The 11,912-nt window shown below is 35.6% G+C and overlaps 2 protein-coding genes across 4 annotated transcripts; one reads left to right on the forward strand and one right to left on the reverse strand.

Moving 5' to 3' along the window:
* The first annotated feature begins 310 nt into the window (after positions 1-310).
* Positions 311-2,346, forward strand: LOC110681938 (oxygen-evolving enhancer protein 2, chloroplastic-like). The gene is made up of 4 exons (XM_021858118.1): positions 311-698; positions 1,215-1,447; positions 1,553-1,603; positions 1,931-2,346. The coding sequence occupies exons 1-4, from the start codon at positions 419-421 to the stop codon at positions 2,189-2,191; spliced, it is 825 nt and encodes a 274-aa protein (XP_021713810.1). The 5' UTR covers positions 311-418; the 3' UTR covers positions 2,192-2,346.
* A 1,148-nt stretch (positions 2,347-3,494) lies between these two features.
* LOC110681937 (uncharacterized WD repeat-containing protein C343.04c-like) lies at positions 3,495-9,682 on the reverse strand. 3 transcript variants are annotated; one of them, XM_021858114.1, is made up of 6 exons: positions 9,547-9,682; positions 9,346-9,417; positions 7,381-8,247; positions 5,760-5,861; positions 4,740-5,369; positions 3,495-3,952 (listed from the first exon to the last, which is right to left on the reverse strand). In XM_021858114.1, the coding sequence occupies exons 3-6, from the start codon at positions 8,176-8,178 to the stop codon at positions 3,737-3,739; spliced, it is 1,746 nt and encodes a 581-aa protein (XP_021713806.1). In that variant the 5' UTR covers positions 8,179-8,247; positions 9,346-9,417; positions 9,547-9,682; the 3' UTR covers positions 3,495-3,736. The 3 variants fall into 3 exon arrangements, with proteins under 3 accessions (XP_021713806.1, XP_021713808.1, XP_021713807.1); XM_021858116.1 differs by having other exon boundaries at positions 7,381-8,268; XM_021858115.1 differs by having other exon boundaries at positions 7,381-8,310.
* Between the last annotated feature and the right edge of the window lie 2,230 nt (positions 9,683-11,912).

Consider the following 11,912-nt stretch of genomic DNA (forward strand, 5'->3'; position numbering starts at 1 on the left):
AAACTAATTAGAAACAGAGGGAGTAATATTTCGCAAATTTTTCTTCATATTTCACACCCCTTTTCCACGTTGGATGAAATTATACTTCTAGGGACTACCCCCATGTAGAAGTAGAAGTAGACGGTATATATGGTCAGAAAATCAGGAGCCAGAGAAAGAGAGGGACAAAGAAAGATCTAGTCATCTAGATGCCTTAAAGTGGGCCATTAGAAGCCAACGTGGAACCAATAGAGTCCTCAACAACCTTATCTTTCCCTCATAATCTAATCTTTACATCATCCAACTCTGATATCTTAAAACCATTTCCTCCAAATTTCAGCATCACATAACAACCTTATACTTTCTTTCACACCCACAAATAATTCACAAGAGCAACAAAAACAAAGAGAGAGAAAGAGTTGTAAGTTGTTAGTGAATCATGACTCTGTGCGCGATAACATGGAAGAAAATGGCAACTACTGGATGCTTCTTACACCACCATGCAGCCAACACTGGTCTAGCTGCTGGCAGAGCCATGCAGCAATACCAGGTCGCAAGCAATAAGCCTAACCAGATCGTCTGCAAGGCTCAGAATCAAGAAGACGAGGTTATTTCTGTCAGTGACGGTGTGTCAAGGCGGTTGGCCCTTACTGCTCTTATTGGTGCTGCTGCTGTTGGCTCTAAGGTTTCCCCTGCTGATGCAGCCTATGGTGAAGCTGGTAATTACTTGCGTGCTCTTCAAAAAACTGATTTCTTTTGAATCGTTTTCAGTTTTCCAACTTTATATATAGTTTACATCAATGATGAATTTAGGTACTTTATAATGGTATACTTGACACATAAAAGAATGATGACTTAGGACAAGTCCTCTGATTGTATTACAGTAACAGATCAATGGTGTTTATATTGTCATCCGGAGACGAATCCTTCTAACATAGATCCGCCCATGCTAAGCATGAAGGTGTTCATAAAGAAGGTTTATATATGCTATACAAGAATATAATTGAAGTTCTCAGAAAAGCTGGATTAAACAACTCAAGTTGATAGCAGACAAGAGTTAACTTAAAAAAAATCAGCTTAATATTCATAGCCACAATCTAGTATTTAGTCTGCTGAGGCATCTAGAGAGTTTAGAGTTTAGATGTACAACTTACACCTTTTAGTCTGCTCAGTGTAAAACTGCAAGCAGCTTTTTTCAGATTTCTGATTTACTAGTCAACAATATTGAATTGCAGCCAATGTATTTGGGAAGCCAAAGACTAACACCGAATTCATGCCCTACAACGGTGATGGATTCAAGTTGTTGGTTCCTTCAAAATGGAACCCAAGCAGAGAGGTAGAGTACCCTGGACAAATTTTGAGGTTCGAGGACAACTTCGATGCCACCAGCAATTTAGCTGTCATGGTCACCCCCACTGACAAGAAATCCATCACAGACTATGGTTCCCCTGAGCAATTCCTTTCCCAAGTAATTTCACCTTTTTGCAATATTACATTAGCCTCCTAGCACTATTGTTCCATTTCTGTACCTGATTCTGAAAAGAAAACTTAATTCATGTTTTTGTTACTACAGGTGGACTACTTGTTGGGCAAACAAGCCTATTTCGGACAGACTGATTCTGAGGTAATCCTTCATCATTGCAGACTACTGCCTTGTTTAACATATTTTTCTTTTCTACAAATCTTAATGGCATGTTCTCAGTGGTACACAGTAATCGAACCCTTAGTTTTACAAAGTATTCTCCATGCATGCAGAAATTTGAGTGCTTAAACATGTTATTTTCCAGATAACAAGAGCTAAAAATAAGTTTTCATACTGAAAAAATTATTTCCCAACAAAAATTAATCTTAGAAAAAAATTTGGCTGTTTTTCGAGTTCTAACCTAGTTTTTCATGGACAAAAAGGAGGAACCATATTTCTAATTACTATTTGGTAATTTTTTGTGTGCAGGGTGGTTTCGATTCAGGTGTTGTTGCAAGTGCAAACGTCCTTGAAAGCAGCACCCCAGTGGTTGATGGGAAACAATACTACAGCATCACTGTGTTGACAAGAACAGCCGATGGTGATGAGGGTGGCAAACACCAAGTAATTACAGCCACTGTCAAGGATGGTAAGCTTTACATCTGCAAGGCTCAGGCTGGAGACAAGAGATGGTTCAAGGGTGCTAAGAAGTTTGTCGAGAACGCTGTCAGTTCTTTCAGTGTTGCTTAAATAATGTAACTGATTCAGAGATTTCTATTGTAAATCAACTTCTCTACTTATTTTGGGCTTTCTAGTTTTTTTCTTGCTGATGTTGCCTAGGGAGAAGGTACTATATATAAACACCGGATTTTCAAATTGCAAATAGCATACAATGGCTTAAGATACATCTCTCTGTCGTCTCCTCTCTTAGACCACCCACATTCAGTCACCACAACTTCCTGAAATCATGCTCTTACAGGCACATAGGCATAGAATTCTAAAACTTGAGGTTTGAAGAGAGGAAGGATGCAAGCACCCATTTCAGTCATCTCGGCACCTATTAATAGATACGAGTATTGAGAAAACTCATGTGCAAAAAATCTCAAATATCCTTGATCATAAGGCATACAACTATCACTATAGTTAAGAGCCAGAATTGCAATTGATTCAAATTGATCCAAAATTAATGCGATGATTGTAACCAATAAATCCTATAAGTAATTATCATATTAAGCTACATAGACTCCAACCAACCCGAACTGATATTAAATGACACATCACTCGAATATGATTCAAAACAAACTAACCTAAACCGCTTTTCAAAAAAAAAAAAACTAACCTAAACCAAACCGGAGTTGAACCACCTATTTGTAACCTCTACGCTCATTGACTAATACTTCTTACTGCTGTGCCTGACAGCCATGGCAACTCAGATATTTGTCACAACTCGTGTGAGTAACAAAGTGTTGAGAGGTGTTGTATAATGGTGTACCCAGAACGGCATATGAGTCCTTCAAATTCCGAATTGTAAAAATGGAACATATCTAGACTTCACAAGGGCCAAGCTTATGACTTTGGCAGGGTTTGTACACAGTTTTTGTTAGCACAATATAGAATTTCATGAAGACCAAGAAGTTAAAGCTGTAATTAGTCTAATGACTATTATTTGAACATCATCATCACCATCTCATTCAATTACCCCCAACACAATGGCAGGCATTGTGCATTCTGCAGGCAAGAAACAGAGTTCCTACGCATCTACATAGAGTCATAGACTAAATCTACAAGAACCAGCTGCATTATAAATAATCTAACAGAGAAACGGAAATCCTGCAAATCGGTGCAATCTCCCATTAGAGAATGCTAAGAAAAATCCTATGGATCAATCCATCTGAAAGACCTTTAATATAATGAATACATTTGATCCTAGACCCAATTTAGCAACAGGTGTGCCCTTTTCAGTTCTAAATTCCTTTTTTTAAAATCTAAAAAAACTACTTAAAACACTTCAGAGGTTTTAAAAATTAATATTGATAATGAAGTCTAACAGAAATTGTGTGTTATATCTTTTTTTTCCATTTGTTCACTAAAAGAATTATCAGCACATTAAGGGAAAAAACGATTTCAGAATCCAAAATGAACCAGACATCAAAACAATTGTCATAAAAACAACATAATCCTCATTTTATCACCATGAATATTCACTTGAGACAAGTCAAAGGAAAATTTACAAGAATAGAAATAAATTCAAAGGTAACGTGCCTCGTTTTCCATTGGCTGTATGTAGGAAAGCTTTCATAATTTTCCATTGCATTGATGGGTGCCATTGCTCTGACAAACACTACGCCTCATATTTGCTCCATTCAAGCCCCATATCCGTATTGTACGGTCATCACTGGCTGTAGCTAACATGTGGTGGTCCACTGGATTCCAGCTAACACAGTTGACAACTCCAGAGTGACCTGGCAATATATCTACAAGTTGTCCTGAACTTCGATGCCATATAAAAACCTACAGATATATTTCAAAATATTAATATCGTCTTATATCAGATCAAGCAGTAAATAGGAGTTCAAAGTACAGCAACTACTAAGTATATAATACCCAATAGAACAGTTTCCTCTGATAATATCTATAAGCATCCTCATTATTGTAAATTATATAGAGGTCAGAATAGGGACAAAAACCAGCTATGAAGGAGCCATGGGAAACAAATTTAACAAAAGCATGAATGGAAATACTATGAAAATCAGCAAATCCAATATGTTCAGTCAGCCAAAAACACAAGTTGGACAAACAACAAAAGCACACAACTACGAAGAATATGAGAGATATTGCAGCCTGACTTGACAAAACAACACAATCTTATAAAACAAACAACAATGCTTATAATCTTCGCAGACACGTCATGGAGCCAGTACAAAAACTGCACCTTCTTGCTAAATTGTGATATTTCAACGAGTACAAGAATAACATTTCTCACAATGCTACTTATGCAGACACATTAACCAAAATAAGCATCACCATCACTTCACAACCTTTTGAGTGCATCAGCAGCACGCTTGGAGTACTATTATAGGACAAGGTAAAGGTTATAATAAAGAGGCTCAATGAAAAATAAAATTTACCGATCTCTTAATTAACCAGGATTCAGTATCCCTTTTGTGGATAACCAATGGTAGAAATACTCAAATACTACAGTCTACAGAGTGGGCAATCATAAATAGACCTTCAATAAAATCAAATAAAATAAAATAAAGAAAGAAAGAAAGAAAAAACAGCAGAAAAGAGAGCACACCTGTGAATCTTCGCTCCCACTGGCTATGAAAGATTGTTCTAGGCCACCAAAGCAAGACCTTACCACAAACCTGGACCTTTTATGGCCTTTGTACTTGGCTACAAGCCTAATATCGCCATCTATGGTCCAAAGATGGATTTCTTGGTCAAGAAGATTAACCAGTATAAATTTCCCATCATTTGAGAGAGAAAATGAAGTTATAACTTGGTCCTCCTCAATCAACCTCTCAAATTGTGTTTCTCTGTCCAAGAGTAGAATCGCTGCTTCTCTGCATATACTTATGATTTGTTTTCCGTCATGAGTTATTTCCAGATCAGAAATTTTAACTGTTCGATGTCCCTTCCAACACTCCAGTTCTTTTCCATTCAGATCCCACATGCCTATGCTTTTATCCGAAAAGCCAGCAAAGACAGACTCCCCATCAGGGAACCATGCACAGGAGACAACAGGAATCCCAGCCTTCTCATAGACTTGAAGACATTCACCAGATAATACATCCCACCGCCGCACCGTCTCCTCTGCCCCACAGGTGAGAAGCTGTTGATCATCTGGGCTCCATGAAACTTGAGAAACTGGTCTTTGGTGGCCACATAATCGATGCTTAAGCGCAACTTCACCATTTACGCCGACCTGCGTCAATTAATAATACTTACCTATGTTACACAGACAAGACTCACAGAAATATGAATTGTAAGCATAGGTGTAAGTGTCAAACATCCAAAGGTACAGAATATCAGAAACAAGGAGTCTATTGTGGATTTGTGGGGTTACACATTCATAAAACAAGTTCCTGATTCTAAAAGATTTTAGTTTTGCATGTGTTCACACCATACATACACAAGCATTTAGGCTTGACTTGTTTGCTAGTTTTGGTATCACCCTCTTTTGAATTCATTTTGGTAACTCACAGGATAAAGCCCACATCTTACACATAGAAAAATTAAGTTGAGTCATTTGGCTATCTGACACCCAACTCCTTGCCCTTAACAGTGGAGAGAGAGAGAGAGAGAGGCAGCTTACCTCCCATATTATAGCTGATCGATCCTTTGATGCTGATGCTAAATATTTCCCTTTATGAGAAAATTGCAAGCACCATACTTCATCTTGATGCCCTTCTAAAATCTGCTCATATAACAGTCAAACAGATCCATAAATTTCAGATCACGACATTGGATAAAGAAGGCTATCAGTCACATCTGAATGTGAAATCACAAGAGTGCCAAAATGTCATTCTCTCAAACTATAATAAGAGAAGAACACACCCCAGACAGGGGAGAAGATGGGGATCCAAAACCACAAACAGATCAGTGATATATTCAGAAACTAAGAGACCACACCAAGTATAAAGTATGATCCGCTGATCACATAAGATGACATATATGCAAAAAATCCTCTTCTCTTTCTAAAAATAAAAAATAAAAAAAAAAATAAAAAAAATATCAAATTTTACATTTTTACCTGAGCCATTTGTATGTTGGACATTAACATGAAGCTATGTTTAACAAATAAGAATTAACCAAAATAATATAAGTCAACCAAATATGTAGATCTGCATTTGGGTTGGAGCAACAAGGGAAGGGAAAAACATAAAGTGACAAGTACTATATGTCTCTACCAAACAATAATATTTCAAGTTTGAGAAAAAAAAAAAAAAGGTAAGCCTTGAATCTCAGAAATACGACAGGCATCCTCTATAAGATGCATTACACCTCATCAATGATTAAATGAAAAGAGAGAGAAGAAAAAAAAAAAAAAAAAACACTTGAATTTGTGTCCCAGTCTTTATATAAACTTCAACAACCCATTGTTCACTGTGATCATCTCCAATCTAATCCCTGCTGAAGCTCCGAGACAGAAGTCACAGGACTGCATTAAAGTCAAACTAGCTTCTACACAGGAGCTCTAAACCTCTTCAACTAGGTAACAGCCCAAAATTTTTCACTTAAGTTCACACCCAGATAAACATCAGTACCAAGAGTGACTGGCACCACAATAGAAAATAACTCAATATGTCTTGATCTTGATACCAGATTACCAGCAAAAAAAAATTACAAAGAGAAAAAAATTGGAAGAGATTTACCGGTGGATGGAAGACAGGTAACACAGCACCTGGCTACGGCTAGGTTAGAAGAAAATGAGAGGAAAAATTTGAATAAAAGCTAACACATAGCAAGATGGAGAAGGAAATTAAAGGGGACCTAACCATCAACTGGTTAAGAAAGATTAGCGAGTCCATTGATTATTAGTTCATAAAAAGATCAATAACACTCAATGATATCAGGTCCATAACCTGATAAATAAAGCCATGCAACTGCCAGAATATTAGAATTAAATTCCTCTTTTCCGTTGGATTACTTGGGAGATAAATGAAGTGAAAAGGTTTATGAAAGTTGATGTATGAGACTTTATGAGAGGTGTGATGAGGACAAAGTAAACATGACAGCTTGATAAGTAAATCACACAAACTATATCTCTTAAAGTAGGCTAATTTGAGGCAAAATACCAACTTACTATCTAACCAAAGAGAAACAAAACACAAAGCAATGACTATTTAGTACGTAGAGAGCCCAATTTCGCAGAGAATAAGGACAGGAAAGGGGGGAGCTAAGCGAAAAGGAGGAACTTAGAAATAGATACGAACCTGCAAAGTACGACTAGGAATATTGTCTCTTCCACAGTGATGATCAGCATACAATGACATCTCCCTGTCAGATGAGTTGTGATATATGCAGGTCCCACGCTGCAAATTCAAGGCTTGTTCTACTAGATATTCCAACCTTCTGGAAGGAACCATTATTGTGGGAGGAAGTAATTTCTGCAGTTCAGTAAGAACTTCTGAACGAGATTTTCCTTTCAGCGAATCCTTGCGAGCACATCCATTCTCACTCTGCGGAAGATAAAGAATACAAGAAGAAAGTTCATGTAGCCTGCTTGTCTTGATATGTAGAGGTGAAATCTCCGTCCTCAACGTCTTTAGAGCATCCATTGTCTTTCCATCATCTAAAAGCTCGAAAAATTTCTGCTCCAAAATTAAAAATTTGGCTGATTTTATTATAGTTTCATCCTCTAAACCAATGCTTTGCAATATCGAGGCACTTTCATCCCACCTCCCATCAAGAACATGCTGCATAAGCAAGTTTACTGCAGCAGAGTGCAATGGTATACCAGATTCTTCCTCAAGACACGCACCAGTACGTTCATAACCAAGAGCATACAAAGCACCAGCTATAAGTCTAACAAATTCTAGCCTTTTGATCACCCCTCTTGAACCAATCACTTCTTCTTCCCCTTGGCATTGTATAGGTCGGGCCATCAAATCCCTCAAAGAGCCAGTAGCTACGGTTTCTTCAGCTCTTAAGCTACTTGAAAGACTGCTTGATCCTGCACAAGATAATCTCAGCCGCTTTGAGGGTGGTTGGCCATCCTCTACACCTCCCATGAAAAGTACAAGTCAGCCCATACATATACCTAAAGGGCAACCTATATTGACCAAAAGTTGTTGTAGCCCCTGCATAACATCATCTTTGGACTGTTACCAAAAGAATCAGAAACCATTGGTTTATCTTCCCCCCTTTCCACATATTTAAAGAAGATAAGAGTAAAGTCAGGGGCAAACACAAAAGAGAACATGACATATATCATTTCTGTATGGCCGATCAATGCTACTACAACACATAAATGCATCAATACAGCCACAAGTCACAGTCATCACTGAAATGTCCACACTCCACAGCGGAGCAAACCAATGGACACCATCACCAACCATGTGGAGCTGAGCACATGAATCTTCCTATTATAACAGCAACAAGTACACAAATCTTCCATGTATAATACTACATATAATCAAGATATTGAATAGTAGAAACTAAACTACATTGTTTCTCGACAGCACATAGGAGATAAAGGCATAAAAACATGGTCTTCATGGCACATTTCATAAAATTCTCCACAAACATAAGAACATTCACAGTGCTTCTTCAGAGGTGTGTTCCGCAAAACAATCAATTAAATAAAAACAATCATGAATAGCAACAATACATGCCAAACTTCAACAAATAATACAAACAATTATAAACAAACTAAGAATTTGGATTAATGGAAAGAATATACTCTAATTAACTGAAATTAAAATAATAAACAACATACTACAAGCAAAATGGCAAACTAATTTCTCATTATATGCTTTCATCTCCTTCCATCCATCAATGAAACTGGATTCGAGGGACAAACCCGACCTGATCGAACCCGACTTAACAAGCTTGAGTCAATTGAATAAGCTCGAAATTGATGGGGTGATCGATTAAGGTCATTTTGAGTTATTGAATTTATTTATTTTAAATTCTTAATCATAATCACAAGAGCTCCTAAAAATTCCCAAATGACTGCTTTTTACACAACCAAGACCTACTAAAACCAACCAATTAAGAACACGAGTATTGAAATGAAAGACAATTTCCATATTCCAATCAAACAAACCGATCAATCAATTAAATTTTTTCTTCAAGAATCATACCAAAAAAGCTGAAATTAAAGTTCTATTACTAATCAAGAACCCTAATTTGGGGATTACTTTATACAATCAAAATCAAGAATTGAAAACACTAACCGCAAAAAAATCAATCGATGTCGGCTTTAGAAATTGTCCCCAATTAATCAGCGAAATGAATCCAGTAATCACCTAATCATCGAATAACAAAATTGAGGGATCAATTGAAATGGGATATTGAACAAAGAATCGGGAAGTGAAAAACATCAAATTGTTAAAGATTTAAAAAGTGAATAGATAGAACTGGAAAAATCAACAAACCTTGAAAGAAGAGAGAGAAAGAGGAGAGAGAAAGAGAGACACGACAGTAGAGAAGATGAGGGTTAGTTTTGCATTGCAAATGCTACTACTATTTTCTGGGCTAAAACTCCTAAACAAGTTTGCATTTCATTCTTTTCCCCTTTTTATTTACCTAGTATCTTTTATAAATAATAATTTATTAACTTATTTTTTTTTAGCAGAAAAAAAATAGTACAATTAACTTTAAATAATGCAGAGTTAACTTTAAATAATGCGGAGTAATCAATATTTTTTTTTTTTGACAAGAACATTATCATAATAAAATAAAAAAAAAACTTCGTAAGCACCCAATTATGGATCTATTCAAGGCCAATTGAACATATTGGTATAAAAGTTAACACCCTGGTGACAGATTCGTGTATGAGTTATTACCTGCGACATTTTGGTATACAAGCTAATATATGGCGACATATTGGTATATAAGTTGACTAACTTGAAGATTGATACAAGTTTAGACTAGTTTGCATCTGATTGGATTGATTTAAGATAAAATAAAATTGATTCGAGTTGTGATTCTTGTTAATGGATCGTATCTCCAAAATACCATAAGGAGTTGTATGCCATAATGAGTTAATGTTATCAATTTATAAGCTAACTTACAATATCGTTCAAATAATTGAGGCAAAATTAAGGTTGGTCTTGGTTTAACGAATGTTTGTAACACTATATTAATTTTGTGGAAAGATCTTTGATAATAATAATAAAAACACACTTTATGTATAAAAACTAACAAGTTTACATACTTCCAAAAAAAATAAAAAAAAATAAAAATAGCAAGTCAAGTTTCCCATGAATTTAGTAAAATTGATATGAGTTTCCAGTCTTTCCACAAATCAAGCAACTTATAATGGAAAGTGTTAAACTATAAAATATGATTAATAGAAAAAATAATTAAACGAGTTTACTTTGGCATGCAAGACTGAATGTTTGCTCAACCAGAAAACGTGTGGTAAGACTAAATGTTTGTACAACAAAAAACTACTCGATTTAAGAGAAGAAAACTAGGTTATTTTGGAGAATCATCGACAACGAACATTGGTATAGGATCAAACTTGACCCGCAATTCAAATGACACATTAATGAGTTGCACAATGTCATTCCCGTGTTATGAAATTAAATTGAATCTTGATTAATGTCAAAGAACAATTTCAATTTTGTATATGTCAAAGGGATGCAATGATGCATAGGTCATATAGTTCTCATATACAACAAAGAAATGCTCCTTAGTGCAAATCTATGAATTATCCATGTAATTAGAGTTATTGTTTATTATGAGTGCACTATATATACTACTCTAGTCTACAAATATGCACATTCGTTTTCAAGAGGTTCCATGCTAACATTCACCACAAGTCCACAATCCAAATGTGCTTAGTTGGAGTGGTATTAGGATTAGACAATGGGTGACTTATTGTGCAATTTTTTCCAGGGACACAAAGAAGGAAAAGGGTGTTTGAAGCAATTATGGTTTACACAATCATGCAAGCTAACCAAAGTAAAAAATTAAAAATTAAAAAATGTGTAAATCTTATTCAATTTAGAATATTTAATGGTTCTTTCCAACAATTTTACTTGCAAATTAATTTCTCTATTTTTTCAAAGTAGTGTATGTAATTACAGAGTTATTTCGTTATTTTGGAAAAGTTTCATTTACCGATTACTCGATTAGGTAAGTAATCATTCCTATTTTGAAGAAAGTAAGACCTCATACTACAAGTATTCCGTATGATTTTGTTAACCAAACTTCTCATACTTCCACTTCATACATACTTCTACGGAGTATTACTTCATGTATTGTTACATGAATTAAACAAGCACGACAAATGGCAGCCATTTAAAGTTCGTATTTTACGAATCGCAGCCATTTAAATTTATTTTTTTTGCAAATTGCAGCCCAAAAGTTCGTTTAAATTGTAAATTGCAGCTCAATTCAACCTTTTCATCGGTTAACATGCCAAAAAAATCTTCGTTTAAGGTTTTAGAGGCCATTTTAGGCCTTAAGGAACCGAATTGAGCTCGGAATTAGCAAAAAAAAATAATGTAAGTGTCTCATTTTTACAGTTTCCCACAAATTGATATATTTTTGTTACGCAAAACAAGACACTTATGTTATTTTTTTTTGCTAATTTCGAGCTCAATTTGGACTCTTAAGGCTAAAATGGCCCCTAAAACCTTCACCGAAGATTTTTCGACATGTAAATCGATGTAAAAATTGAATTGGGCTGCAATTTACAATTTATACGAACTTTTGGGCTGCAATTTGCATAATATGAATTTTAAAAAATTAAATGGGTGCAATTTGCATAATATGAATTTTAAATGACTGC

Source organism: Chenopodium quinoa, unplaced genomic scaffold, assembly GCF_001683475.1.
Source record: "Chenopodium quinoa cultivar QQ74 unplaced genomic scaffold, ASM168347v1, whole genome shotgun sequence".
Lineage (NCBI taxonomy): Eukaryota > Viridiplantae > Streptophyta > Magnoliopsida > Caryophyllales > Amaranthaceae > Chenopodium > Chenopodium quinoa.

Bases quoted from the DNA above. Each gene is read 5' to 3' on its own strand.
- LOC110681938 (XM_021858118.1), top strand. From the start codon at position 419: ATGACTCTGTGCGCGATAACATGGAAGAAAATGGCAACTACTGGATGC. The intron at 699-1,214 runs GTAATTACTTGC...ATTGAATTGCAG, and splicing joins TGCAGCCTATGGTGAAGCTG to CCAATGTATTTGGGAAGCCA. The intron at 1,448-1,552 runs GTAATTTCACCT...TTGTTACTACAG, and splicing joins CTGAGCAATTCCTTTCCCAA to GTGGACTACTTGTTGGGCAA.
- LOC110681937 (XM_021858114.1), bottom strand. From the start codon at position 8,178: ATGGGAGGTGTAGAGGATGGCCAACCACCCTCAAAGCGGCTGAGATTA. The intron at 5,862-7,380 runs GTTCGTATCTAT...TTATATGAGCAG, and splicing joins TTCCTAGTCGTACTTTGCAG to ATTTTAGAAGGGCATCAAGA. The intron at 3,953-4,739 runs GTGTGCTCTCTT...ATATATCTGTAG, and splicing joins GTGGGAGCGAAGATTCACAG to GTTTTTATATGGCATCGAAG.